Source organism: Phocoena phocoena, chromosome 3 (assembly GCF_963924675.1).
Source record: "Phocoena phocoena chromosome 3, mPhoPho1.1, whole genome shotgun sequence".
NCBI classification, from domain to species: Eukaryota; Metazoa; Chordata; class Mammalia; order Artiodactyla; family Phocoenidae; genus Phocoena; species Phocoena phocoena.
Genome location: NC_089221.1, coordinates 62,935,144 through 62,960,649, shown reverse-complemented (window position 1 = coordinate 62,960,649; position 25,506 = coordinate 62,935,144). Strand labels below are relative to the sequence as shown.

The following is a 25,506-nucleotide window of genomic DNA, read 5'->3' as shown; positions in this document are numbered from 1 at the left end:
AATGTCATACTTTTACTTAACACCTAAACATTTGGTCGTGATTCACATTTAGGATTCCAATTTACAAACCTAAAGAAAGGCGTACAGCTAGGGTTGGTATTAAAGTGGCAGCTGTAACTGGGTTGGTGAGAGCAGAGATCTGGACCCAAGAAAGACCAAGGGAGAGATCAAGGTCCTGCGCAAACCCAGAGATCTATGGAGTTCAAACTCGGGTCCAGGACTTTGGTGTTTTGAATCAGGATGTCAGTAAGGTCAGAATGGGCCTGAAAGTCTCCAAAGGCCAAGGCTCCATTAGGTTGGAACGCAAGTCAGTAGACAGCATAATAATAACGAGCCCATCCCCAGGATGGCAGCTGCTCGCTTTGGGCTAACAGTGAACTGAGGTTGGCAGGTGTGGGGAAATTGGCTACAGCTGTTTACTGGGAGGGTCTTAGGACAAGAGGCTGCAGGCAGGTTCCTGACTGTGATGGAGAACCTGAGGGCCCGAGTTAATTGTTCTTTCCACTGGGGTACCACGTGGTACTAAGAAGAATACTCTGTTAATTTTTTTTTTTCAATTTAAAAGTAGTATAGAAATGTTTCACATCTAGCACTGTTGGCAGATGAGTTGTTCCATGAATAAAGTTCACCTTGTGAGAACTGAAACTTTATTTTTACAATATTGGATGGAAATACTCTAAAATGTGGTACATTGGTCCTCACCTCATTAAATGGGCTACACTGTTTATCATTCTGACTCCTGGTGACCCAGAGCCATACCGATGTGTGCAAGGATGTTTGCCCATACACTAAATGGTCCTAGATCACTGTTGACGAAATGGGAAAAAGACAACTTGTTTTGTTCAAGAATCACCTTTACCTGTAAGTCTAGTTGGCAGGTAGCACGAGGCCTTTGCGGGGCCTGTAACAGTCATAGGCCAGGGAAGACTGTATCTCCCAGGGCTTGTTTTCATTTTCTCTTCTCAGTTATGCCCCTTCTGTTTGAACTAACAGGAGCCTGACCACTGGATAAATGGGGGAATTGTTGTAGTATTATCATTTTAATCCCTCAAGAGCCACGGTCATGTCTTCAACCACTAAAGAATAATTACAGGAAAGGTTTTCAGGTAATTTCTTGCTATATTTAACAAAGTGTGTAGAATGATTTCCACACTGAATATTTATAAGACCCTTTAATGATGGTCCCAGAAACATTATTTTTTCCCCAGAGTGGTTATGAGATCTCTCCTCCACCACCCTCCCCAGCTATCGCCTCCAGGGACCACTTGTTGGCTGGAAATGACCTGCCTTCCTTCCCCTTTCTCTCCTTAATGACGGGAGCTGCCGAGTTGCCCATAATGGCCTGGGTGAGCACTTTCTCCTGCAACAGTGAGCTCCCTTTTTCATTTCTCTACCCCTGTCCACTGTAGAGAATCCAGACAAGGGTCACAAAGTCTTATGTTTACAAGGGCCAGGCTGCTACCCTAAATAAATGAAGTCATTCAGGTAGGACAGTGGGGAGACTAGAAAATAAGAGAGCCCTTGGGGGAGGCCGGGGGTCTCTGTTTCTCATACTCCAGCCATTTGTTGTCAGATGGAGTGTGGACCTGGAGTTGTCAGAAGTTCTGATTTTTCAAGAAAATAAAAGAACTAAACAAAAGAGGTTTTCATGTGACATTTCCTGATTTTTAAAACTTTATGTGGGTTGCAAATTGTTGTAGCTTTCCAATTTTTAATCCGTCCCCATCCAGACCTTGGCTGGTGGCTGGGGCATGGGCTTGGTCTAGTGCTGAAGATCCAGACGGCAGTTCCCACTGCAGAACCTCACTGCGCTGGCAGGTCCTGGATGTCCCTGCACATCCTTTCCCCTCCGAACATCTTAGCCCAGGGTTCTTCCTCCCGACCTGGGCGGGGCATCTGCTGGGATTCCCTTCACCATGGTCTGGAAGAACATGGACTTTTCAGTGTGACTTGTGTGGCTGGAGGAGAATGCGCGTGTGTCAAGGAGCAGCAGAGGCAGAGCTAAAGCCTGTCAAAGTGGTTAGTGTTGCCTTTTGGAGTTGGAATTTGGAATGTGTTCCAAATGTAGCCTAGGGTCTACATCATCATGGTTTTTATTCCATCACCTGCCTCCTTAGTAAAATAGGTTTTAAAGTGATGTCTTTGATATTGAACAGCCATTTTGAACATTTTGATTTTGGGGAAAAGGTGTTTCTAAGTTCCAAAGATCTGAACTAAAAATACTGTCTTGGGTGTCTATTTGAGTTCTATATATGTATACCCATTACTGTATCACAGTGATGTGTAATATGTAATTTAAAACAATTTATCAACAGTAATGAATGAAATATGAGCCCACCTCCCAGTCTGCATTCTAACTTTTCCCCATTTCTTTATGAGATTTAAATGCCTCAGATACGCCAACAGAATTACGTTTTTACTCTTGGGTTGAGCCAGTTGTTGTCTCTTTGAGGGTTGTCAATTCATTAAAGAATTCTATAGGAGCACAGTAAAGAGAGCCTTCAGAAAGACTCATTAAGAGGAAGAGGCTGACGCAGAATATCATTAACATTAAATTCTGTAAATTGGGTAAGAGGTAAAATGAATCAATGTATCATACTCCTTAGTTTCCAGGAATTAAGTTGGCCTTATGTTTGGTCCTAGATCGAAGACTAGCAAGGCATGGTGTTCACTTGTTTTCTTCTAAAAATATAAACAATCCTTAAACCTCTCCTAAAAGGTGGTAACTTATTTTTCAGCTAAAGCAGAAAGCCAACCCATCTATTGGGACATAGCCACACTGTAATAGTGGGGTTTCCAATAGGAAATTGCTCTGCAATTAATACGAACTTGTGCAAGTCATATAACCTTTCTAAGCCTCAGTTAACTTACCTGTAAAATGGGTGTAGCAAGGTGGTTTTGAGTATTACATGGGACAGAATTATTGGTATTATCATTATTATTTGTTTGGATCAGAGCTTTCTAGGCCATTTTAGAACTCAAGCTTTTATTTTCATAAAATCCACCCATTTAAAGTACACAATTCAATAGTAAATTCACAGAGTTGTGCTACCATCACCACAGTCTAAGTTTAGAACATGTTCACCGCCCCCAAAAGAAGTCTTGTACCTGTTAGAAGTCACTCATCCCTCCTCTCCCCCACAACTCCCTACAGCTTCAGGCAACCACTAATCTACTTTCTGTTTCCATAGATTTGCCTATTCTGGACATTTTATATGAATGGAATCATAAAAAACGTGATCTTTGTGATTGGTTTCTGTCACTTAACATAATGTTTTCAAGGTGCCTCTATATTGTAGGATGTGTCAGTACTTCATTCCTTTTTACGGCTGCATCATATTCCTTTTATTCCTGTCTATTGCTGAAAATATACCACATTTTGTTAATCCATTCATCAACCGGTGGACATTTTAGTTGTTTCCACTTTTTGGCTATGATGAATAATGCCACTGTGATCATCCATGTACAAGTTTTTGTGTGGATTTATGCTTTTGTTTTTCTAGGGATGGAAATGCTGACTCATATGGTAACTATATCTTTAACAATTTCAGGAACTGCCAAGTTGTTTTTCAAACTGGCTGCACCACTTTACATCCCCATCAGCAATGAATGAGGGTTTCAGTTTTTCCACATCCTCACCAACACTTCTGATTTTCCATTTTTAAAATTATAACCCTCCTAGTGGGTGTGAAGTGGTATGTCAGTGTGGTTTTTATTTGCATTTCCCTAATGACTAATGATGCAGAGCATCTTTTCATGTGCTTATTGGCCATTTGTATATCTCCTTTGGAGAAACATCTATTCAGATTCTTTGCCCATTTTGTAGTTGGGTTAATTGAGTTTTATTATTGAGTTGTAAGAGTTCTTAATATATTCTAGATACAAGTCCCTTATCTGATATATGACTTACAAATATTTCTAACCCAGTTTGTGGGTTGTCTGAATATTACTTTTATTAACTGATAGATGTGGGCTTCTCTCTATATATTTAACGCTTCCAAGCGCTCTTAACTGATTTGCACAAACTCTCTTTCCAGCCTCTGTTTCTCTACCTTGCTCTCCAGTCTGTCCACGAGCCCCTTCAGGTCCCCGAGGAATACCTGAAGCCATACGACTTTATCCAAGATAAGAATAGGCATTACTATGCAGGAATGGTGTCCCTTATGGATGAAGCAGTGGGAAATGTCACCACAGCCTTAAAAAGCCGTGGGCTCTGGAACAACACGGTGTTCATCTTCTCCACAGGTAAGTCCATCGATAGGAAAATCATCTCTTGGCAGAGCCTAGGACATAGAATTCAATAAATGGAATGAAGATAAATTGGAGCATTTAGCAGTTCCTTATTAAAATAAATGCTAACTGCAAGAGTGGAGACATCATAATAATGGATAGAAAAATGTGTCTAAGGAAAAAGAATTATGAGCCTTCTGTCTTCCTTCAGATATCAAAATATTCTGGGAGTATGCTTGAAAACAAGCTCTCAGTAACTGAGTAAGTGTGAGTGGACAACACTCCTATGCAGGGCAGCTGGGCAGTGAATCCCTGGACTGACTTGTTCCCAACAATGTCTACAGCCCAGGCATCCTCTATGAAGAGGACTTCCGCTGACTAGAGGGGTCTCTGTATCAGTGCAGAGGCAGATGGTGACATTATGAAGACACTTAAGAAATGGAACCATTTAAATCTAGGCTAGAGTCTCCAAGTATAGCTTCTTTTATATTAAAATTTTCTGACAATAAAGTCATATATCACTGTTTATAGAAAAAACAAAAGAAGGGAGAAAAATTTTTTGAAAAATCATTTTCATTATGGCAATGTCATTCTGATTCCTGATCTGTTATATATATGTGGCTTTTTCCTCCTTCTCATGAGACATAGTTTTCTGAAATTTCCCTATGATGTGCTTTGGGTGTAGATCGTGGTTTATTCATTATGCTGAGTAGTCAGAGAGCACTTTCCATCTGAAAATGCAGATCCTTTTGTTATGGGAAATTTCCTTGTATTCTTTATTTCAGAATTGTTTGGCCCTCTATCTCACCTTTCTCCTATTCTCTCTGTACAAAACTCCTGTTATTTGGGTATTGGGTCAATCCTCTAATTTTCTAGGTTTTTTTCCTCCCCCATTTCTTTGTTTTTCTTCTACTACTTGGGAAATTTCCTTATCATTATTCTCTAATCATTCTATTGAATTCATTGCAACTACCACTTTTTTCAAGTCTATTTTATTTTTTTATTGGAGCATAATTGCTTTACAGTGTTGTGTTAGTTTCTGCTATAGAACAAAGTGAATCAACTATATGTATACACATATCCCCTCCCTTGAGCCTCCCTCCCACCCCACTGCCATCCCACCCCCTAGGTCATCACAGAGCACCGAGCTGAGCTCCCTGTGCTATACAGCAGCTTCTCACTAGCTATCTGTTTTACACATGGTAGTGTATATATGTCAATGCTACTCTCTCAATTCGTCTCACCCTTCCCTTCCCCACCTGTGTCCACAAGTCCGTTCTCTACATCTGCGTCTCTTTTCCTGCCCTGCAAATAGGTTCATCGGTACCATTTTTCTAGATTCCATATATATGCGTTAATATACGATATTCATTTTTCTCTTTCTGACTTACTTCACTCTGTATGACAGACCCTAGGTTCATCCATATCACTACAAATGACCCAATTTCATTACTTTTTATGTCTGGTAATATTCCATTGTATATACGTACCACATCTTCTTTATCCATTCATCGGTAGATGGACATTTAGGTTGTTTCCATATCCTGGCTATTGTAAATAGTGCTGCAATGAACATTGGGGTACATGTATATTTTTTTTGTTTTTTATTTTATTATTATTTATTTATTTATTTTTGGCTGCATTGGGTCTTTGTTGCTGCACGTGGGCTTTCTCTAGTTACGGCCAGCGGGGCTCCTCTTCGTTGCGGTGCCCGGGCTTCTCGTTGCTGTGGCTTCTCTTGTTGTGGAGCACAGGCTCTAGGCGCGCAGGCTTCAGTAGTTGTAGCATGTGGGCTCAGTAGTTGCGGCACGCAGGCTCAGTAGTTGTGGCGTGCTGGCTGTAGGGTGCATGGGCTTCAGTAGTTGTGGCGCGCGGGCTAAGTAGCTGTGGCTTGTGGGCTTTAGAGCACAGGCTCAGTAGTTGTGGTGCACAGGCTTAGTTGCTCCGCAGCATGTGGGATCTTCCTGGATCAGGGATCAAACACATGTCCCCTGCATTGGCCAGCGGTTTCTCAACCACTGCGCCAGCAGGAAAGTCTCTGGGGTACATGTATCTTTTTGAATTATGTTTTTCTCAGGGCATATGCCCAGTAGCAGCAAACACCATATTTTTTAATTGTCAAAAACTCTTTCCTGTTTTCTGATAACTCCTTTTTTGTAAAGTTTGTTTTATTTATTTATTTTATAAATAAATTATTAATGTAATAATTTATTTCTCCAAAGCCTGCGCTCTTAACCATTAATTTTATATATATATATGTGAATGTGAGTGTGTATGTAGGTGTGTTTATACATATATGTGTGTATTAGGTATACACATACATGTATTTTTTTTTACTTTTTAAAAAATTTTTGTCAGAGTATAGTTGCTTCACAATATTGTATATACTTTTAAGTTTGCTTGTACTCCCAACTTTGTCTCTTTCTCTTCTAAGGTCATTTGTATCTTTGTTTTGGTCTGTCTTTCATGAAGGAGGCTTTTTCAGACCCCTAGTGATCCTTGGCTAAAACCCAAAAATTTGATTGGAAACTCGAAGGGTGAGGTCAGGACTTGTCATCTGGTAAGTTTCACTGTAAAGTGACTGTGTGAGAAGTATGAGGTGACACGTTGAGGAATTAATCTGGGTATTCTACTTATAGATTTTTAAAAGAATTGTTTTGGTTTGTTTTGCTTGTAGTTAGGCATGGTTATGGAACGTAGCATTTACTGAGTACTTACCATGTGTGGGACATGGTTCTAAGTGCTTTACATGAATAAGTTAAGTTAATCCTCACAATAATTCTCTGGAGACTTTTATTATCCCATCTTGCAGATGTGAGAACTGAAGCACAAAGAGGCTAAGTAACTTGCCTAAGGTCACACAGCCAGGCAGAGCCAGGTGTCACCCTTTCTGCCTCTGACACGATGATCTGGAAGTTCTTACTGGACCTCAAGCTATAGCAGTGCTTTCCCCGAGGTGTGCTGCAATTTTGATTTGTTGAGAAGCCTCGGCAGAGCCGGGGTAGCATCCACCCTGACCAGCCATTTTCAGTTGCTTTAGTGCTATACAAATACTATAATTTTCTAAGTGTGTCCTGCTGTGAAAAAGGTTGAGTATAGATAACATATGTTTTCCCCAAAAGACTTACCCTTCAGAAAAGAGGGCAATATCTTATACTTAAGTCCTTATAAGTTCTCTCATAGTCCGAGAGTCGTTTTCAATTTCCTTTATTTTGAACAGCCTGGTAAAGCACTTTGATCAGTGGTGGTATTGAATGCTTATAGAGGTCACTGGAAAGAATCAATTAAAAAGGAGTCCAAGATGTTTAATACTGATTTAGTAATTATTCCTGGGAAATGACCTCACTGTTTTAAGAATTGGAAGTTATAAGTTTGTGAAACAAGCCTTTGTTGCAGGTATCACAATTATACAATTTAAGGATAAATTGTATCCTGAAATGAACGTATACATGGATTGATGTATCATACATAGACTGAGAAGTACTCAGACAGAAGTGAAAATGGTAGCTCTGGAAAACTGTTAAACGTCTCAGGGTGGCTCCTGTGACAACAGATACTGATGTCAAGCGTGCATGGGGAGAGGTTTTTTCATAATAAGTGAGGGTGGAAAACAATATTTTAAGATCTGTGTATCTCTTTTATTATATGATTTCAAATGTTTATACATAGACATATTTTAAATAGATAGTTGACTATTTCATAAATACCCATAATATTTATTCAAGTCAGCAAAAATAATTTTTGGAGCTTTACACTGAGAAAATGGGAATTACCTTATAACTGGGTTGCCCTATTCTGACAGTTTGATATATTAATAGATATATTAGTCTTGGACCATCTTTGCTTTGTTGAGCTAAATCCAACTTTATAGTGTGTATGTATTTTAATTATACTGCTGGATTCAGTTTGCTAGGGTTTTATTTAGAAGATTTGCATTGATTTAAAAGTAAAAGTGGAGTAGGTGGTTTCTTTTCTCCCTGTTGGGTTTTGTTGTATTGGTTATACACATGTCGTAAAATACTTTGGAAGTTTTTCCGTCTTTTTCTATGCTCTGGAACACTTTGCAGATTGTTTGAAAGATCCCTCTGGTGAGCTGGTCCCTGGAACCGTTTTAGGAGGCTTAAAAAAATTATCTCCATAGTTTAAATTTTTTGCTTAATTATATCTAGGGGTGTGGGTCTTTAAAATATTTTTAAATTAATTTTGCCTGAAATACAGTGAGCCCTTTGATCTGCATGCTGAGATTATTTTTCACTCCAGGAAGTCTTCCTTGTTCATATTTTAGCTTATTGCTTTTGTTCTGTTTGATTTAATTCTCAAAAATGGCTTTAATTAGTAGGTGGAATTACTGACTCAGCTTTTCTTTCATCAGTTTCAGTTTTTCATTTTTTCTCAGTCTGCTGGAGCTCTTTTGCATTACCAGTTAGACATTTGTGCAGTTTTAATGCTGCTCTTTAATATCTCCAGTGGAGATTACTATTGATAGTATTTTTAGCATCTTTGCAGTCCTTTCTTTGCCTCAATCAGTTCTTTTTTCTTTTAAGCTTGTTAGTAATAATAATGACTACTGGTTATTAAATATTTACTGCATCCCAGGCCGTTCTAGTGCTTTTCCTATACTTTCTCATTGTTAATCATGTTTTAATCATTAAAGTTCCAAGTAGCATTGTGAAATAGGTTTCTTTATCCCTACTTTAAAAATGAAGAAACCGGGCTTCGCTGGTGGCACAGTGGTTGAGAGTCCGCCTGCCGATGCAGGGGACACGGGTTTGCGCCTCGGTCCGGGAGGATCCCACATGCCGCGGAGCGGCTGGGCCCGTGAGCCATGGTCACTGAGCCTGCGCGTCCGGAGCCTGTGCACCGCAACGGGAGAGGCCACAGCAGTGAGAGGCCCGCGTACCACAAAAAAAAAAAAAAAAAGAAGAAACCAAAATTTAAAGAGGTTAAGTGATTTGCCCAAGTCTACTGCTATGGTCTGAATGTTTGTGTTCCCCCAAAATTCATATGTGGTGGTTTTGGAAGGTGGGGGCCCTTGGGAGGTAATTAGGTCATGAGGGAGGACCCCTCATGAATGGAATTAGTGCTTTTACAAAAGAGACACCAGAGAGATCTCTAGCCCCTTCCTCCGTGTGAGGACACAGTGAGAAGCTATTGGCTGTGAACTGGGAGAGGATTCTCACCAGAAGGTGACTATACTGGTGCCTTGACCTTGAACTTCCCAGCTTCCAGAGCTGTGAGAAATAAATTTCTGTTGTTTATAAGCCACCCAGTCCATGGTATTTTGTTATAGCTGCCAAACAGACTAAGAGCCATACATCTAATAGATGGAAGAGGAGAATCCAAACTCAGATCAACTTGAGGTCAGTACCTGTTAAACCTAATCAGCTGTGCTTTTACATCTCATCTTTTCCTTCTGTCTCATCCCATTGTCCCTAATCTCTACGTTTTGGCTTTCTACACTTCTATCCATAAAACCCATGATTTTCCTGAATCTTTCCAAATAGAACTTTTCTAAAATCGTCATTTCCATAGTATATCATTTCCAGCTATATACTCTTCCTCTGAGTGTAAGCAGTTGAGGATCTATCCGCCCAGAGTGCGTGGCCGTCTCTTGGCCTCTGGTCACTGTCCCCTGGTTAATTCCTTCTCACATCTATAGCTTGGGGTCAGGTTGATGCACACAACTCACTCGGTTCCCAGTGGCCTTTAGGCATTGAGTGTCCTACACTCCAGCCACCCATGAGGCTCCCTCATCCCTTGTCATCATCATCTGAGCACTTAAGGTGGTAACTCAGTGTGCCAGCTGGGAACCACTTGCAGCAGTGGAGTGTTTGTTAAAAATGCACTTGCTGAGGTGACGGCTGCACAGCACTGTGGATGTACTAAAGGTTACTGAATTGGACACACTAAAATGGTTAACTTTATGTTATGTGAATTTCATCTCAGTTTTTAAAAATACAGTTTCTCAGACTCTATTACAGACTTACTAAATCAGAACCTAAATGAATGAAATCAGAAACCCTGGGATCTGGGCCCAGGAATCTTCATTTTTAACAGTAATCCAGGGGATTCTTCTGTATAGAGAAATTTGAGAACTTTTGATCTAGGGTAACTTATTCAAACCCTGGGAATTTACCTAATGAAGAATAGAGAGAGAGAGACAGAACCCAGTAGCACCACCATAGAGGAACCCTGACCAGATCCTGTTCAATCACACATCTCTACCTGAACAAACAGAGTAATTTATTCCAGAGCCTAGACTTTTAACATTTATTATCTGATTCTTTCACAAAATTATGTGTGATTTAATATCTTAGAGCTATAAAGATTCTTAACTAATTCCCCTAAATCTTAGTCCCTTTCTCCCTCGTATGTTGAATTCCCTTCAAAACTGGTACCAACAAATGGAGAACTCCTTCACAGTTTAAATGTACTTATTAGGCAGTTGGCAGACTTATAAATATTATAGAAATTCTGTGCCAGGAGCAAAGTAATTTGATGCTGACAAATCAATCTCACTAAATTCTTCAAACTCTTTAATGCATTTCTGACCAAGCTAAGGAAAACCTGTTAAGTGAATAAGTGATATAGTGGATCCACACTGGCTTTCTCTTTGCAAATAGTGCTTTTTTCAACGCAACTACCATAGAGGGGAATAACAACACATAGCTCAAAACTACAAGACAAGGACCATCTTCTCCCTAGCCAGAGGTCATTAACCCATTTCACCTCTTCAGAATTTTCATGTTAATGTCCATGCTAAAAGCATGTCGGATCACTTTTAATGTTTTATTAGTAATAGGCAGTAATGCATACGGATTTGTTGATTATTTTATTGAGAGAAAATAATAATCAATACATTTTAGAGGCCCCCAGAACAAAGTCTTGCATTTGTATTCTCTGTGACAAACCATTGAATCCACAAGCCCAGAGTCTAAGGCAAAGATGCTTCTCAATGCCTATGTTTATCAGATCTTCCATGTTTTATCATAATTCTACTTATATACTATAATATAATATTGTATTATTGATGTTATGGATTTCTTAGCATGAGAAACATGAAATAATCTTTACTTTCACACTTCTATGAGAAATGGCCTTTCCCTGAGTTTATACTTAATGGAAAATATACATTGAACTGAGCATACTTATTGACTAAATTATAAGCTTTCCAATTTGTTTGGGTTTACTTTCACCTCTTGTCTTGCACTCCATTTTAAAGGTCACACTTAAGATGGATCCATTTCTTATATTGTACATTTCTCACAGAGCTCATTAGAGCCAAAAGTCCCTGTGGAGGTCAGGGGAGTGTTAGGTTGGATAGGCTGCACTGGAGGATGAAGCAAGGTGAAAAGGAGGTTCTACATAAAAATAATCACGTGGGAACCACAGTCACAGCAGGAGGAAGGGGCTGAAGTAACGTCAGGTCACCCCAGTTATAGACGCAAATACACAGTAGGCAACCAGAGGATGAAAGAGGGGACTAAATGGCCTAGGAATTATTAGTTTCTGAAATAGCAGAAAATAGATTGTATTTCAGGTGTTTTGTGCCTGGAATTTTAAAAAATCAATGCCATTAATTATAAATGGAAGATAAAAATTTAGGAACCAGTATTTTCAGTTGACAAACAAAAGCTGTGTATTGTTTATACTCCTATCTGCCAGAATGTAATGAGGATTGACTGTGTGGTAGTTTTTTTAAGAAAACAAAAAAATGAGGGTGACTTAGCTACTAAAGAACCCAAACAATCTAATTCTTCCCCATTTTACTCTCCATGTGTGGGGTTCTCCTCGAGGCAGTGGTAACTGCTGTGCGTGTGTGTGGAATATATTTGAAACAAGGCATTTGCTCCAATATTGGAGCATTCCAGGGCTAGCTTGTGCCGGCATTCTGTCCCAGATTTCTCTCCACTTTGGGTTTATAAAGTGATTGCTGTGGTTTTCCGACTTGATCTGAGGCCCCCTGTTAGGCAGCTGAGGAAAGGCTGCCGTCTCCCTCCTTCCCAGGAGCTTAAGGAGACTTGCTCTTCCAAGGAGGGCCTGGGAACCAGGGCCGAAGCTCTTTGTGGGAGATAGCCCTGCTGTGCTTGGCCTCTAAAAGGCTGCTCATCCTTTGCTTTCAGAAGCATGAGATTCCCCTGGCCAGGCCTAAAAACAATAATAATGATATATTTGAAAAAATCCCCATCGCGTCTCTTGCTGACTTTGGCAGTTAGGTACCAAGCATCAACAAAACACTGTATACAGAAATCTGCCTCCCAGGCGTGTTCCTTTCTTACAGAATAATCCTTAACCTAGTGGTGGTTCTTTTTTCATGTGTCCTTAATGAGAAAATATTTCAGAGATTATTGGCACCACGGGTTTGTTCCTTTCTGGCGGCTGTCACCCTTAACCAACTGTGGTCTCTATGATCTCTTTCCTATTTTTCTTTCACAGTATGGTCCACACTTAATCAACCCCTCCTAGGATGACTGTGCCAAGTACAGTGATTTGTTCCTTTATTGTCTCTACTCCAGAACACTTTCTTATTTGGGAAGAGTTTTTAAAAAAGAAAAATGGCTTCAAAAAACTTAGCAAACATTAAAAATGGCATCCACTTCTGTGGAGACTACCAACAAAACCCAAAGCTGTATCTTTTTTCAAAACAGCCTGTGATCTGGTAACGTGTTCTGACATCCACAGACATACACACGTTCGTCAACAGTGTACAAGAAGGAAGGGAGTGCTGTGTTTGGACTAAGAATGTTGGCTTTATGGTGCTGCTTTAAAATCCCACTTTGGTGTCATGTTTGATGTTAGAAGGTCTTTCTCGAGTCCAGAGGTAATAGAGCAGGCTAAATGGTGGGATCTGTTGAAAATCCACTTCCCAAAAGTACCCTGTGTGCAGTACATACAGCTCACATGGGGGAGTCCCTGAAGGGAGGGGCACGATTGGTATCTATGGTGGGTGGTGATCATTGCGCTATCACCATGTGAGGTCAGGTCACCCGACCATGTGAGTCATCATTTTCTTCCTGACAACAAGAATTAGTCAGTTAATATGCATGACCCTCGATTTTATTTAGGACAATGTGTTGGTCCTGAAGAGACCAGAAGCTAAAGATGTGAGGCATAAGTATCACATTCCCTTGGGGCTGAGGCAGGGGCCAGGCAAGTGCATGGCTTGGAGAAGTCCTTTCCCATGTCTGGGTCTCTGACGCATGCACTAGAAGGAGTTGTGTCTTTTCCCTGATCTCCAGGCTGAAAATCACTTAGTTCAAGGAGTGTGACAAAAAGTCTGTCGAGCCACTAGTCCAGCACAGTGCCTAGCACAAAACTCAGGAAATATTTGCAGGTGGAGGAGTGTGCTTGCGTTCGAGATCCAGCAACACACCCACCTACCAACAGGCCACAGGTCAAAGTCAAGTGAGTGGAACTGAAAGATAAAGTTTGGAAGAGAGCCTCTGGATCAGGGTCAGCAGGAGAGGCTTCATGAGGAGCTAGGATATAAATTAAACTGTGCTTGAATGATGGATAAATATCAGCAGGTGAATGGAAAGAGAGGGCGGGGCATCCGGGGCATGGAGAGTGGCATGAGCAGGTGAGCAGGGGGAGGGAAGCAAAGGTGTGTTCTGGGTGTGGTGACTAGGCCAGTCCAGCCTTCCCATTGGTGTTCAAAGGGACATCCAAAACCATGGATGTGTCCTCCTGGAATGTTAATTTTGCTTGAATGTAGAGAAGGAAAATTATTTAATTTAACTGGTTAGCAATTTAAAACATTTTTATATTAAAAGAAATGGGGCAAATTATGGAACAGAATACATTTAATTTCATGGATTTTTTTTTTTTAATGTTCAAAATCTCAGGTTTCCACTCTTGATCATTTAATGGAAGAATTTAAAGTTCTTTAAAGGAGATCAACTCCATTCATTCACCAAAAATTGCCCACTAATCCTTACCTAGAGCTTGAGGCAGGAGCTGTGTTTCCTCAAAACTGCCAGTGGGAGGTGGGGCAAGCAGTCTAGCCCTTGGCCACATGGCCAAGGATTTTGCTTAGCTGTGAGAGAACCCCACGTGGCACTGGGACACTGCATGTCCTGGACGGCAAATCTTGATGGTGGTTGGTACGGCTCCTCTTAAAGGATGTGCCTCTGTCCCACACAACAGACATGAAGTACCTTTGTGTGCAGGTCTGGGCCGTGGAGTCTGCACTCTTGCTAAGAATGAATGCAGGGAGGCCTGGCCTCCTTGGTCTCCCTGGATAATGGAATGAAGGGTCTTAAGAGGCACTTCCTGAGTCTTCAATTTCCTTTCCTTTCTCCCCTGCTGTTCCTAAGCTCTAGATTCCTGTCTCAGCTTCTCCAGCCCCTCTGGCTCACTGCTCTCCCCAGGTCCTTGCCCCCTCGCTATTCCTTTGTTTTCAGCACGTTTGGGTTGTGAATGGTTAGGCAACTTAGATCACAGGTTTTGTTTTTCCTAGGCAAAGGCAAACCCCTCCCCTTGAAAGCTGTCTCCAGCTTTTCCCGGTTTCGAGAAAGCCACAGGCAGCCTCTCCAAGCTACAGTGGCATCTCAGAGGCCAACCAGAGGCCAAATTGTTGATGGGTGAAAGAGCTTCTAGACCTTTCTTTACCATTTCTGTTTTAATTTCCATTTTTTCTGGCATATAGGTCAGATTGACTTTGTTATAGTTTTTTTTGTTATAATGCCAAACTCTGCCCAGTGTTACAGACAGCTTTCTTGTACCATGGTCATCTACTCACAAGTGAAAGGAATTAAGAAAATGTCAAGAAGAACTCAGTTAATCCAATACAAAATAGCTCACTAACTTTCATTATTTGGGGAAGAAAAGCATCCAGATCTGTGTTGTCCAATAGGTGCCCACTAGCTGCAGAGGGCTATTGAGCATCTGAAATGTGGCTAATTTGTATTGAGATGTGCTGTAAGTATAAAATACTGAATTTTAAAGGCTTGGTATGAAAGAAGAATGGAAAATAATATCTCAATAATTTTTTATATTGATTACATGTTGAACTGGTTGGGTTGAATAAAATATGTTATTAAAATTAATTTTAAGGGCTTCCCTGGTGGCGCAGTGTTGAGAGTCTGCCTGACGATGCAGGGGACACGGGTTCGTGCCCCGGTCCGGGAAGATCCCACATGCCGCAGAGCGGCTGGGCCCGTGAGCCATGGCCGCTGAGCCTGCGCGTCTGGAGCCTGTGCTCCGCAACGGAAGAGGCCACAGCAGTGAGAGGCCCGCGTACCGCAAAAAATAATAATAATAATAATAATAATAATTTTAACTGTTTCTTTTTACCTTTTTCAAAATGTGGCCACTAGAAAATTTTAAACTACATATGTGGCTCAGGTTATATTACTGCTGGACAGTGTTGCTCTAGATTGTAGCTTTGCAAGTAATTCATTCCTTGTGGGAGTTCCCCAGGGATTACTTATTGAAGATTTTCTCTCTTCATGATCATGCTAAGATGAAAATAACACATAGTAGACTCTAAGGTTCTACAAAGCAAGAGCTCTTCTTTGGAGGCAGGAGTGGTGAGGTCATTTTGCTTAGGAGGCTTGTAAACTGGCTCTGAAGATGTTTCCGAAAACAGCCTTGAGCACTGACAGCATCATTGAAATAAGGGTATTGCCTCCTAGTGACTCTACCGAAAGATGTGATTCCTTTGGTTGCATAAATCAGGGGTTGGAATATTGAAAAAAGAAAGAAGGCAGTCTCATTACTTGAAGTCCATATTACTCCAGTGGGTCTCAGCATGTACAGGCACTTGGACAAGAACCATGATCACCCCTATTACCATTTTACAAATGCAGAATGCAACATGATGGAGGCAGAAGTGGGAAAGAAAGTCTTTTCTAACTGCTCTAAAGAAAACCCAAAATATTTAACTTGTTTGCTATGATGTGATAACACTCCTCCTTGGTGCCAGAAGAAATACTGTTACAACATAGAACAAATAGGATTGTGAGATCCGGGATCAACGTATTAGTAAATGCCCGTGCTGTATAACAGTTTCTTTGAAATGTTAATCATTATGACTTATATAGGTTGAAGATACATTCAAGGCCTCTGTATCCATTTTCAGCAATCTTTTTCTTTTTTAAGGTTATAAAATCTTTTTTTTTTTTGGACAAGTTCACTATTAGGAAAGTATTTCTCCATAAAATAGAAGTAATCTTTTCCAAAACGAGAAGTTTTTTTTTTCTTTTAAAGATTTTATTTTTTACTAGCAGTTTAAGCTCACAGCAGGATTAAGGGAAAGATAGAGAGATTTCCTGTATCCTCCCTGCCCCCCACTCATGCATGGCCTCCTTGCTTATCACATCCCCTACCCACCAGGGTGCTGTTGCTTCTTAAGGTCTTTAAAATGTTCCCTCTGTTTTAGTGCCCCATTGTCTTCTAATTCTCTGGGGTAGATAAGAAACAATTATCACCTTTTTGTAAATAGGGATATAATCCCAAGGGAGGTGATTTGTTGAAAAGCATAGGTGACCAGTAACAGAAATGGTTTGAAAACTTAGATCTTTTGCTTTGCATTCCAGCTACTACATTCATAGTATCACATGGCTCTTTGAGAAATCGAGTCTTTTGTCCACAATAGAACATACTGCTCTGAAAAGTGAGGAGGTGTATCTCATTTTTAGTTGCACTTTTTTTTTTTTAATTCTACACTGCACTTTGTTCAATAGTGTAGTTATTTATACAATGTTTAGAAAGTTAAAAGAAGTAGATTGAATTCTTGATCTTGGTACTTTTACTTTCTTCCTAACAGCAATAAAAAAAAGATTTGGACATCCTTGCTGGCTTCTTGGAGGCCCAGTTGCTGTGAAACCTTTGTTATCACATTCCCACTGCTTGAATTGTCAGCTCATATTCTTGAAGAATTTAATCAATCTTATTGCTGTGTATGACAATGGCATTTATTTTCTCTGCAAGAGCTTATTTACTTTTTCTCTTAGATGGCTCTCCCTTTGTTGATAATCTTTTCTCAGGTCCTGAAGCACGGATTGATTTTGGAGCTTCAGGAAGATCAGTGGTTACATGGACTGAGGAAACTGGTGTTTAGTGCACAGTCCGTGTAACCATCAACGAGGGATCCTGCTGAGAGTTGTAAATGAGAAAGATGTGATAGGTTGTGAGAATAAGGGGCTCCAAGCGTGGGGATTCAGAAAGGAGCAGACATAAGCAGTCTCTTCCTTGGAGACACCCTCCAGTCAGCCAGCGTTTGTTTCCTTAAGCATTCAGGGCTTGAAAAATGACAAGAATCTTGAGAGTATGTTTGCAAGTGCAGAAATAATGATCAGTGGATCCTTCTTACACAGTGTGTGAAGAGGAAGAAGTAAGAAACAGTTTGGAAAAGAAAAATGATTTTAAATGTTGGTATTTCAGGACAGTGCTTTGTTTTTAAAGTTACATGTGATTATCTCACCTCCAGTTCAGTGTATTCCATGAAGCCCATTCAACTCTTACCCTTGTGTGCTTTTACTATTCTTGGCCTTGGGCATACATCGCTCATCATAGGAACTTAGTAATGGACCTAGATTTTCTCCCAACTCAAAAGAACACTCAAAATTGATATTATATTTTAACTCCAAAAGACTGCCCAAGTCAGATGCCTGATAGAGCAATATAATATGCCAACAAAAATTCCAGTTTCAGTCAATCTAGAATCCCCTGGAAAAGCAACTACTTGGCATACTGGGAACAGGGAGAGGCTAGGAAGCCAGATCTGGGCAAAGCCAGGAATAGGGGCCTAGGCTGCCTACAGGATTGTCTTCCGAGGTTGGGGCAGAGTCTGATTTATAACAGACCAGAAGACATGGCAACTCAGGGGCCCATCTTGGAGAGACAGTGTAGCAAATGGTTAAGACAGAGCAGGGGCTGTCTATCAGACAAACCGGAGTTCAGATCCTCGTTCTACCACTTACTAATTGGGTGACTTTGGGTAAATTACTTTTCTGAGCATCAGTATTCTTGTCTGCAAAATGGGGATAACACTTACTTACAGGACTGTTATGAGAATTAAATAAGATAATTCATGTAAAGTACCTGATACCAGGCCTGGGGTAAGGAAGGAATTTGATAAATGCAGCTATGATTATTATTATCATCACTATCTGAGCTTTTTACCTTTTTACACTGGTCGACCAGGACACCACAGCAGTAATCTCTGGGCAATATGTTATTGTACAAATATTGTATCTGTGTTTAGGTTCCAAAGGTCCAGGAACTCTCTGTACTACATTCACAATGTTTCTATACCTCTAAAACTGTTCTAAAATTAAAAGTTTTTAAAAATACATACATACATATACATATATGTGAGAATAAGGGGCTCCAAGTGTGGGGATTCAGAAAGGAGCAGATATTTTATATATATATATATATATATATATATATATATATATATATATATATATATAAAATATTTGAAAGGGCCTTAAAAATCAAATCAGATGAAGTCTATAAACTGAAAAGGAATATTCCTGAAAAGTTTCCATAAGTATAATTCCACTTAAAATAATTCTACTTTAATTGACAATATGTTGGTATTGGTAATTTTAGTTCCTAGTAGTACCATCAGAAAACCCTGATGTGCCAATATTTAACTATGAAATTGCAACTGGAATTTTTAGTTGCTACATAGGAGATACCTTTCCAAAGAGAAATAATAAATCTACTCTTTACTAATAAATCTACTCTATACCTCAGACTTACATTTATAAACTATGAATTAATTGTCTTTAGGATTGAAAGGATGTCTCATGAAGGTGATGGGCCAACATGAGGAAGTGTGGTGACAGTTTGAGCTGTGCCTTTCTCTTGGTTTGTTCCATTATAAGTTTCTAAGAAGTTAACTGACTTTGGCCAAATTTGATTGAAGAGCATTCAGTTTTCCTTGATTCTGGTCAAACCTGTGGTTTAATTTGCCACCTTTAAACACAATTGCATTCAAAAAAGGATTTCAAATGGATATGTATCTTATCATAAACACATTTCAATGAAATTAAGTAGGTGGGTGGCATAGATAATGGAAGAAAAGTGATGATAATTACAAAATTTGATTTGAAGTTTCTTTGTGGTTGATTGCCAGGCATTATTTAGCTTATGTTTTTCTCGACAACAGAAAATTATTAGGAATATAGCTAATATAGTCTTTTGTTTTTTTTACACTAGGTCTTCATTGGTTATCTGTTTTATTTTATTTTTGAATATTTATTTATTTATTTTTGGCTGCATTGGGTCTTAGTTGTGGCACGCTGGCTCCAGAGCACATGGGCTCTCTAGTTGTGGCACACAGGCTCTCTAGTTGTGGTGTGCGGGCTCAGTAGTTATGGCGCGCAGGCTTAGTTGCCCTGTGGCATGTGGAATCTTAGTTCCCCGACCAGGGATCAAACAAGTGTCCCCTGTGTTGCAAGACCGATTCTTAACCACTGGAAGACCAGGGAAGTCCCTGGTTATCTATTTTAAATAGAGCAGTGTGTACGTGTCAATTGGTACATGTAAATTGGTATAGCCACTATGGAGAACAGTATGGAGGTTCCTTAAAAAACTAAAAATACAGTCACCATATGATCCAGCAATCCCACTCCTGAGTGTATATCCAGAGAAGAACATAGTTTGAAGGGATACATGCACCCCAATGTTCATTTCAGCACTGTTTACAGTGGCCAAGACATGGAAACCACCTAAATGTCCATCGACAGATGAATGGATAAAGAAGATGTGATACATATATACAATAGACTATTACTCAGCCATAAGAAGAATGAAATAATGCCATTTGCAGCAACATGGATGGACCTAGAGATTATCATACTAACTGAAGTAAGTCAGACAAAGACAAATATATGGTATTGCTTATATGCAGAATCTAAAAAAAAAAAATCATACAAATGAACTTATTTACAAAACAGAAACAGACTCACAGACTTAGAGAATGAACTTGGGGGGAGTGGGAAGGGTGGGGGGAGGGATAGACTGGGAGTTTAGGATTGACATGTACACACTGCTATATTTAAAATAGGAATATAGTTAATATAGTCTTTAATTTAAAAGAAACTTTGGGGGCTTCCCTGGTGGCACAGTGATTAAGAATCCTCCTGCCACTGCAGGGGACATGGGTTCGAGCCCTGGTCCGGGGAGATCCCACATGCCGTGTAGCAGCTGGGCCTGTGTGCCACAACTACTGAGCCTGTGCTCTAGAGCCTGCAAGCCACAACTACTGAAACCGCGTGCCACAGCTACTGAAGCCTGTGTGCCTGGAGCCTGTGCTCTGCAACAGGAGGGGCCGCCGCGATGAGAGGCCCGCGCACCCTGTGAGGAGTGCCCCTGCTCGCTGCAACTGGAGGGGGCTCGTGCACAGCAACGAGGACCCAACTCAGCTAAAAATAAATAAGCAAATAAATAAATATATATTAAAAAAAGAAAGCAACTTTGGTACAATGTATCCCACTATCCTAACATTGTATTAAAGAGGGCCTTTGAACTTGAATTCCCTCTATATGGAACTCTCTTCATCTTAACCATCTCAGGGCTGATGCCTTGTCATTTTAAGTCTCAGCTAACAAGTCAACTCCTCATTTGATGTTGCCTTCCCTGCCCCCTTGCTCACTGTCTATCCCATCACAGCGTTGGTTTTCTTCAGAGCGCTTATCACAGTGGGAATTATCTTGTCTGCTTGGTTTTTTTCTTGTTTATCAAATTAAGTTCCAAGGGAGCAAGGGCCTCATCTGTCTTATTCATCACTATATCCCCTGTGGTCGGAACACTGCACATAGTAAACTGATACTTTAAGTTTTATTTTGCAATGCATATGTGTAGGCATATACGCATTTATAATTCCTGGTAGAAAACAGGCCAGAAAGATCCCCCCCCCCCCATAAACGAGTAACAATCTCCAGTTACTAAGTCCTTTTCTCATTCCTTACTCTGTTACTGATTTCCTTAGACACTTATATTGCTTTTAAGGCATGATAAATGATACAATTTAATAGGAAAATGATAAATCTCAAGAAGAGAACTTTGCATTAAGATAACATTTTATCTACAGAACAAATTGGTATTTTAGCTGCCTTCTTATCTTTTGGGTTTTGTCAGTAAGAGAAGAATGACTTGGGATGACATGGGCAGTTTGGGGGTAGGATTCCTGGGGTTATCTCAGTGACCTCTTGTTCTACCTAAATATTCCCAGAAGACAGGCAAGTTTAGTGTTTTACCACAATAACCCAGAAATTTGATCAAATCTACTCTTGGCTTTAAAGAAAGCTTGTCCATGTGCCCAGACCCAGACTTCTTTGCTCTGGAATGGAACAAGCCAGGGAGGAGCTTTCTCCTTCTCCCCAAAATCCAGGGCACCTTGATGTAGTTGGCCACTTATCTGCCTTGGAACTTGCATGAGAAGCCTTCACAGAGCTGCTGAGATCCTGAAAAGAAATGTACGGTAGAGTATGTGTTTATTAATCACCTATTCACATGTGAGATGTACGTATGTGTCAGGAATATTTTGAGTTTTGTGGGAGCCATGCCTCACTTATCACATGGCCTCCTCATCCAAGACTTCAGTTTCCTATTAAAATTATAATAGCTCATTTAGCTTAGAGGATATTTGTAATGAATGCTGATCTCAGAATATAAATCAAGTCACAGACTAAGATTACATAGGGGCAAGTCAACATCCACTTAGATCTGACAGGTGTCAGATTCCATTTTACCTTCGATTTTACATCCTCTCCCTTCTTTTCTTTTTTTCCCTAGTGAATGCAGTCTTCATGTTTAATAGAGAGCCCATTTGACCTTCCCCATTACTGCCTCTAGGGCATCTTTTCTCTTAGTGTATAAAGGTAGCTTGCCTCAGACAGACCTGAACAAAATGCTTTACTTATCATGATCCTCAATGTAGAGGGTCTTTTCTTGGGATCACTGGTTTCCTTTTAGTTACAGTATCGATAGAGCTCAGAAGTGTCCCTTAGGCCGTGACTGATGAAACTCAAAAAAAGAAGCCAAGGGCCTAGATGTGTCCGCTGGATAAATTGTGTCCATGTTAATTGAAGTGGCAGCAGTAGTTAGTTGGTCAGGTAGTTACCAGATAACTCAAGAAGGTATCCAGGAAATGAATGGGAAACAGAAACCAAACAGATTGCATGTTGATCGCAAAGACCAGATTTATTTGGCAAAAGGGAACGTTTCTACCAGAATTGAACTATGTCTCTTCTGGTCAGAAATACACAAGTAAAGAATGAAGGACGTGCTCAGGGGCTGAAGAAACTAGTCTGTTGGTTGGAAAATTATGTGGAAAATTAATAGGAATGTTTAATATCCGTCAGAAGACTTTCTTGAAATATAATGAATATAAAGTGTCTGAGTGGCATCATACAATTCCAAGTATTTGGGGCCACTCCATTCAGGTATGTGGGCCACCCTGTTCCAACAAGGTGGGGCTTAGACAGGGATTGGTGGAAACATTGAGGCCTTGTTTCACTTTCTATTTTTTAATAATTTGGCTCTAAAATGTACTTTTCTCTCTAAAAGTACTCCTCCGTTCATTTCTTTCTTCTTTGTAAATTAACATTTAAAATAATACTTTCTAACCTTTGGATTCCAGAGTAGACTTTATTTCTACAATGAGCCACACTTATTTTAGATTTAATATCAGCTTTTGAAAGAAATCCTTAGTATCCTCATTAGTTTATTTAAAATTAATCATGCTTCTGATAAAAAATTATACTTGATAGTGGTAGAAAACTAGAAAACTATTGAAAGGTATAGAGAGGAAACTAAAGTATCCATTATTCTACTACCCAAGGTAAATACCTAACTTTCTATGGCAACAATTTTTCTGATATTAAAAATTATTTAAAAACATGATTTTTAACAATAGCAGTCATTTTAAGAAATCATGCTTTGGGTGACTCCAGCTAGAAAAGAGAGGGTTTTGGGGGGGTTTTCCTTTTGCTAAAATTTTGGGTTTCTCAATTTGATATTTTGGCATAAACACTTACACATAGTGACAGAGAATGATTGTGATGTATCTAGGATGACAAGTCTGTAAATTTCAGCTCCAAGCGCAAATATACAACACTGGGCCTATATTGAAATATGGATAAAGAGACTCAAATGTGCTTTTGTAAAATAAACTGTTAGGAACCAGGACGTCTGTGTCTGATCCTAGCGTGAGAAGCATGAGACTCAAATGAAATAAATAGGCTCTGTCATACAATAGGACATGAAAACTACCAAGTTCACCCCAAACTGCTGCTTTTGTCTGTGACTCTGCCTACTTTATGATACTCAAAGTGAATTAAAACTACCCTTTAAAAGCCTGGTTCCCATCATGATTTTGACTGGCAAGAAATGGACTGATGAAGGAGACACTGCTCTGGCTGACCAGGACACATTCGTGGATCCCACTGACGCCCTGACTCCTGTCCCCAAGCTCTCAGTGTGTTTTCAGTAACTATGAAAAAATCTTTTATTGATCAAAATTATACGTTGATTCTTCTTTCTAATGCCTCAAATATTCTTTCAGCAAAGCTGCTTTAAAATTTATTTCTGATTGTATGTTTGGTTTTTATCAAGAAACGGGGATGGATAGTGGGAATGTGAATTGATCCCAAGAGAAAAACGTTCCCATAACAGGTAAGTGCCTTAGTCAGATAGTTGGAGAAGCTCCTGCCTGACCCTCTGTTCCATATTCTGAGCTCAAAACATACCTTCCCCTCGGCCGTGTGATGTCACGTTGTCTGGTTGAGTGAAATGTTGCCGTTGCAATTAGTTGGATGGGTGCAGTGCTTCCTGACCCCCCCTGCTGTGTTGGTAAACCCGAAACCATCCTGGCAAGTATGTTTATTTGCTTTTCCCTGAAATGTGCTGTCCCTTTTTACCTCCTGCTGATAAAAACTGACAGGTCCTTTTCCTGCTAGCCAAAAGCAGTGATGGGAACCAGGTGGAAGATACGGCCCTTAAAATGTAGTTTTAATTCATTTGGAGTCCCATAACGTAGGCTGAGCCACAGACGAGCTGGGGGCCTTACCAAATCACTCCATGACCTCACTTTCCCTCTGGCAAACCTCTCTCAGTGCAATACGGTAATCTCGCGGATGGAGTATCAGAAACAGCTTGCTTGAGAAGAGCTTGCCTGTGAGCTGTTAAGGCTGCCAGATGGCATCGCTCTAGTCCATCTTCTCTCTTTTTCCTTATTCTTCAAATACATATGGTCTTCATGTACTACAACAATGTTATTAGCCAACCTCACCACAACCACTTAGGTTGTAGATAACGAAGGCTTGGTTACATAACCATTCATTAGAAGCATGGTTTCGGAATTGATGAAAGCTGTATTGACTCCTCAGTTTCTTAAAATGGATACTTTGAATGAAACCACTGGAATCTCCAAGATGATTATTGACCTTACTGTTGTGTACTGAGATCTCTATTTTAAATTCTCCCCGATTACCTTTTTTTTTTTTCCTATCTTTCAAATTATTATTGCCATTGTAGTCAAATAATATGATAGAGATTTGGATGGGCTTCAGGAAAAGAGTTTTTTTTTTGCGGTACGCGGGCCTCTCACTGTTGTGGCCTCTCCCGTTGCGGAGCACACGCTCCGGATGCGCAGGCTCAGCAGCCATGGCTCACGGGCCCAGCCGCTCCGCGGCATGTGGGATCTTCCCGGACCAGGACAGAACCTGTGTTCCCTGCATCGGCAGGTGGACTCTCAACCACTGCGCCACCAGGGAAGCCCAGGAAAAGAGTTTTTATTGTGGCTTTGCTTCTAACTCGCTGTGCAGTTTCTCGCATGCCATTTAATCTTCCTTGACATCATCATCTTTGTGTTGATTTCTAAGATATCATTTGAGACTTTGTGGTCCAATAATGAATTCAAACACCCTTTTCTACAGGGCAGAACCTGCCTTCTAGGCAGGTTTGCAATCTTCCCTGTATTTCCAAAGCACCTTGAAAGCCCTCTCTGAAGATTCTGGTTCCCCAAGTGATTCTGTAGTGTAGCCAGGATGAGAACCACTGTGTATGGAGTCTAGAGTAGGGGCTCATTATTATAAAAATTTCTACTTTGCCACATTTTTTTATCCTTAAGTAAAGGTCAATTTTATCCTTCAGAAAATAACTACTTTTATAATTCTTTTATAATTTAATCCTCACAGAAGTTAAGGTCCAGCCATTTTCTCTTTGTGTGACTTTTGTGAATGTTCTGCATGGATTCAGTACCCATTTGTATTCTTGCTTATTTTTCCACTCTCACTCGTCAACCACACTTGACCA

General features: G+C 40.2%; 1 protein-coding gene across 1 annotated transcript in view; it reads left to right on the top strand.

Annotated features, from left to right (window-relative positions):
* Positions 1–25,506, top strand: part of ARSB (arylsulfatase B) — a 169,635-nt gene that overhangs the window by 31,431 nt on the left and 112,698 nt on the right. Inside the window, exon 4 of the mRNA XM_065874400.1 lies at positions 4,038–4,245. Within this exon, the coding sequence (XP_065730472.1) occupies positions 4,038–4,245 (208 nt within the window). The remainder of the gene's footprint in view (positions 1–4,037; positions 4,246–25,506) is intronic.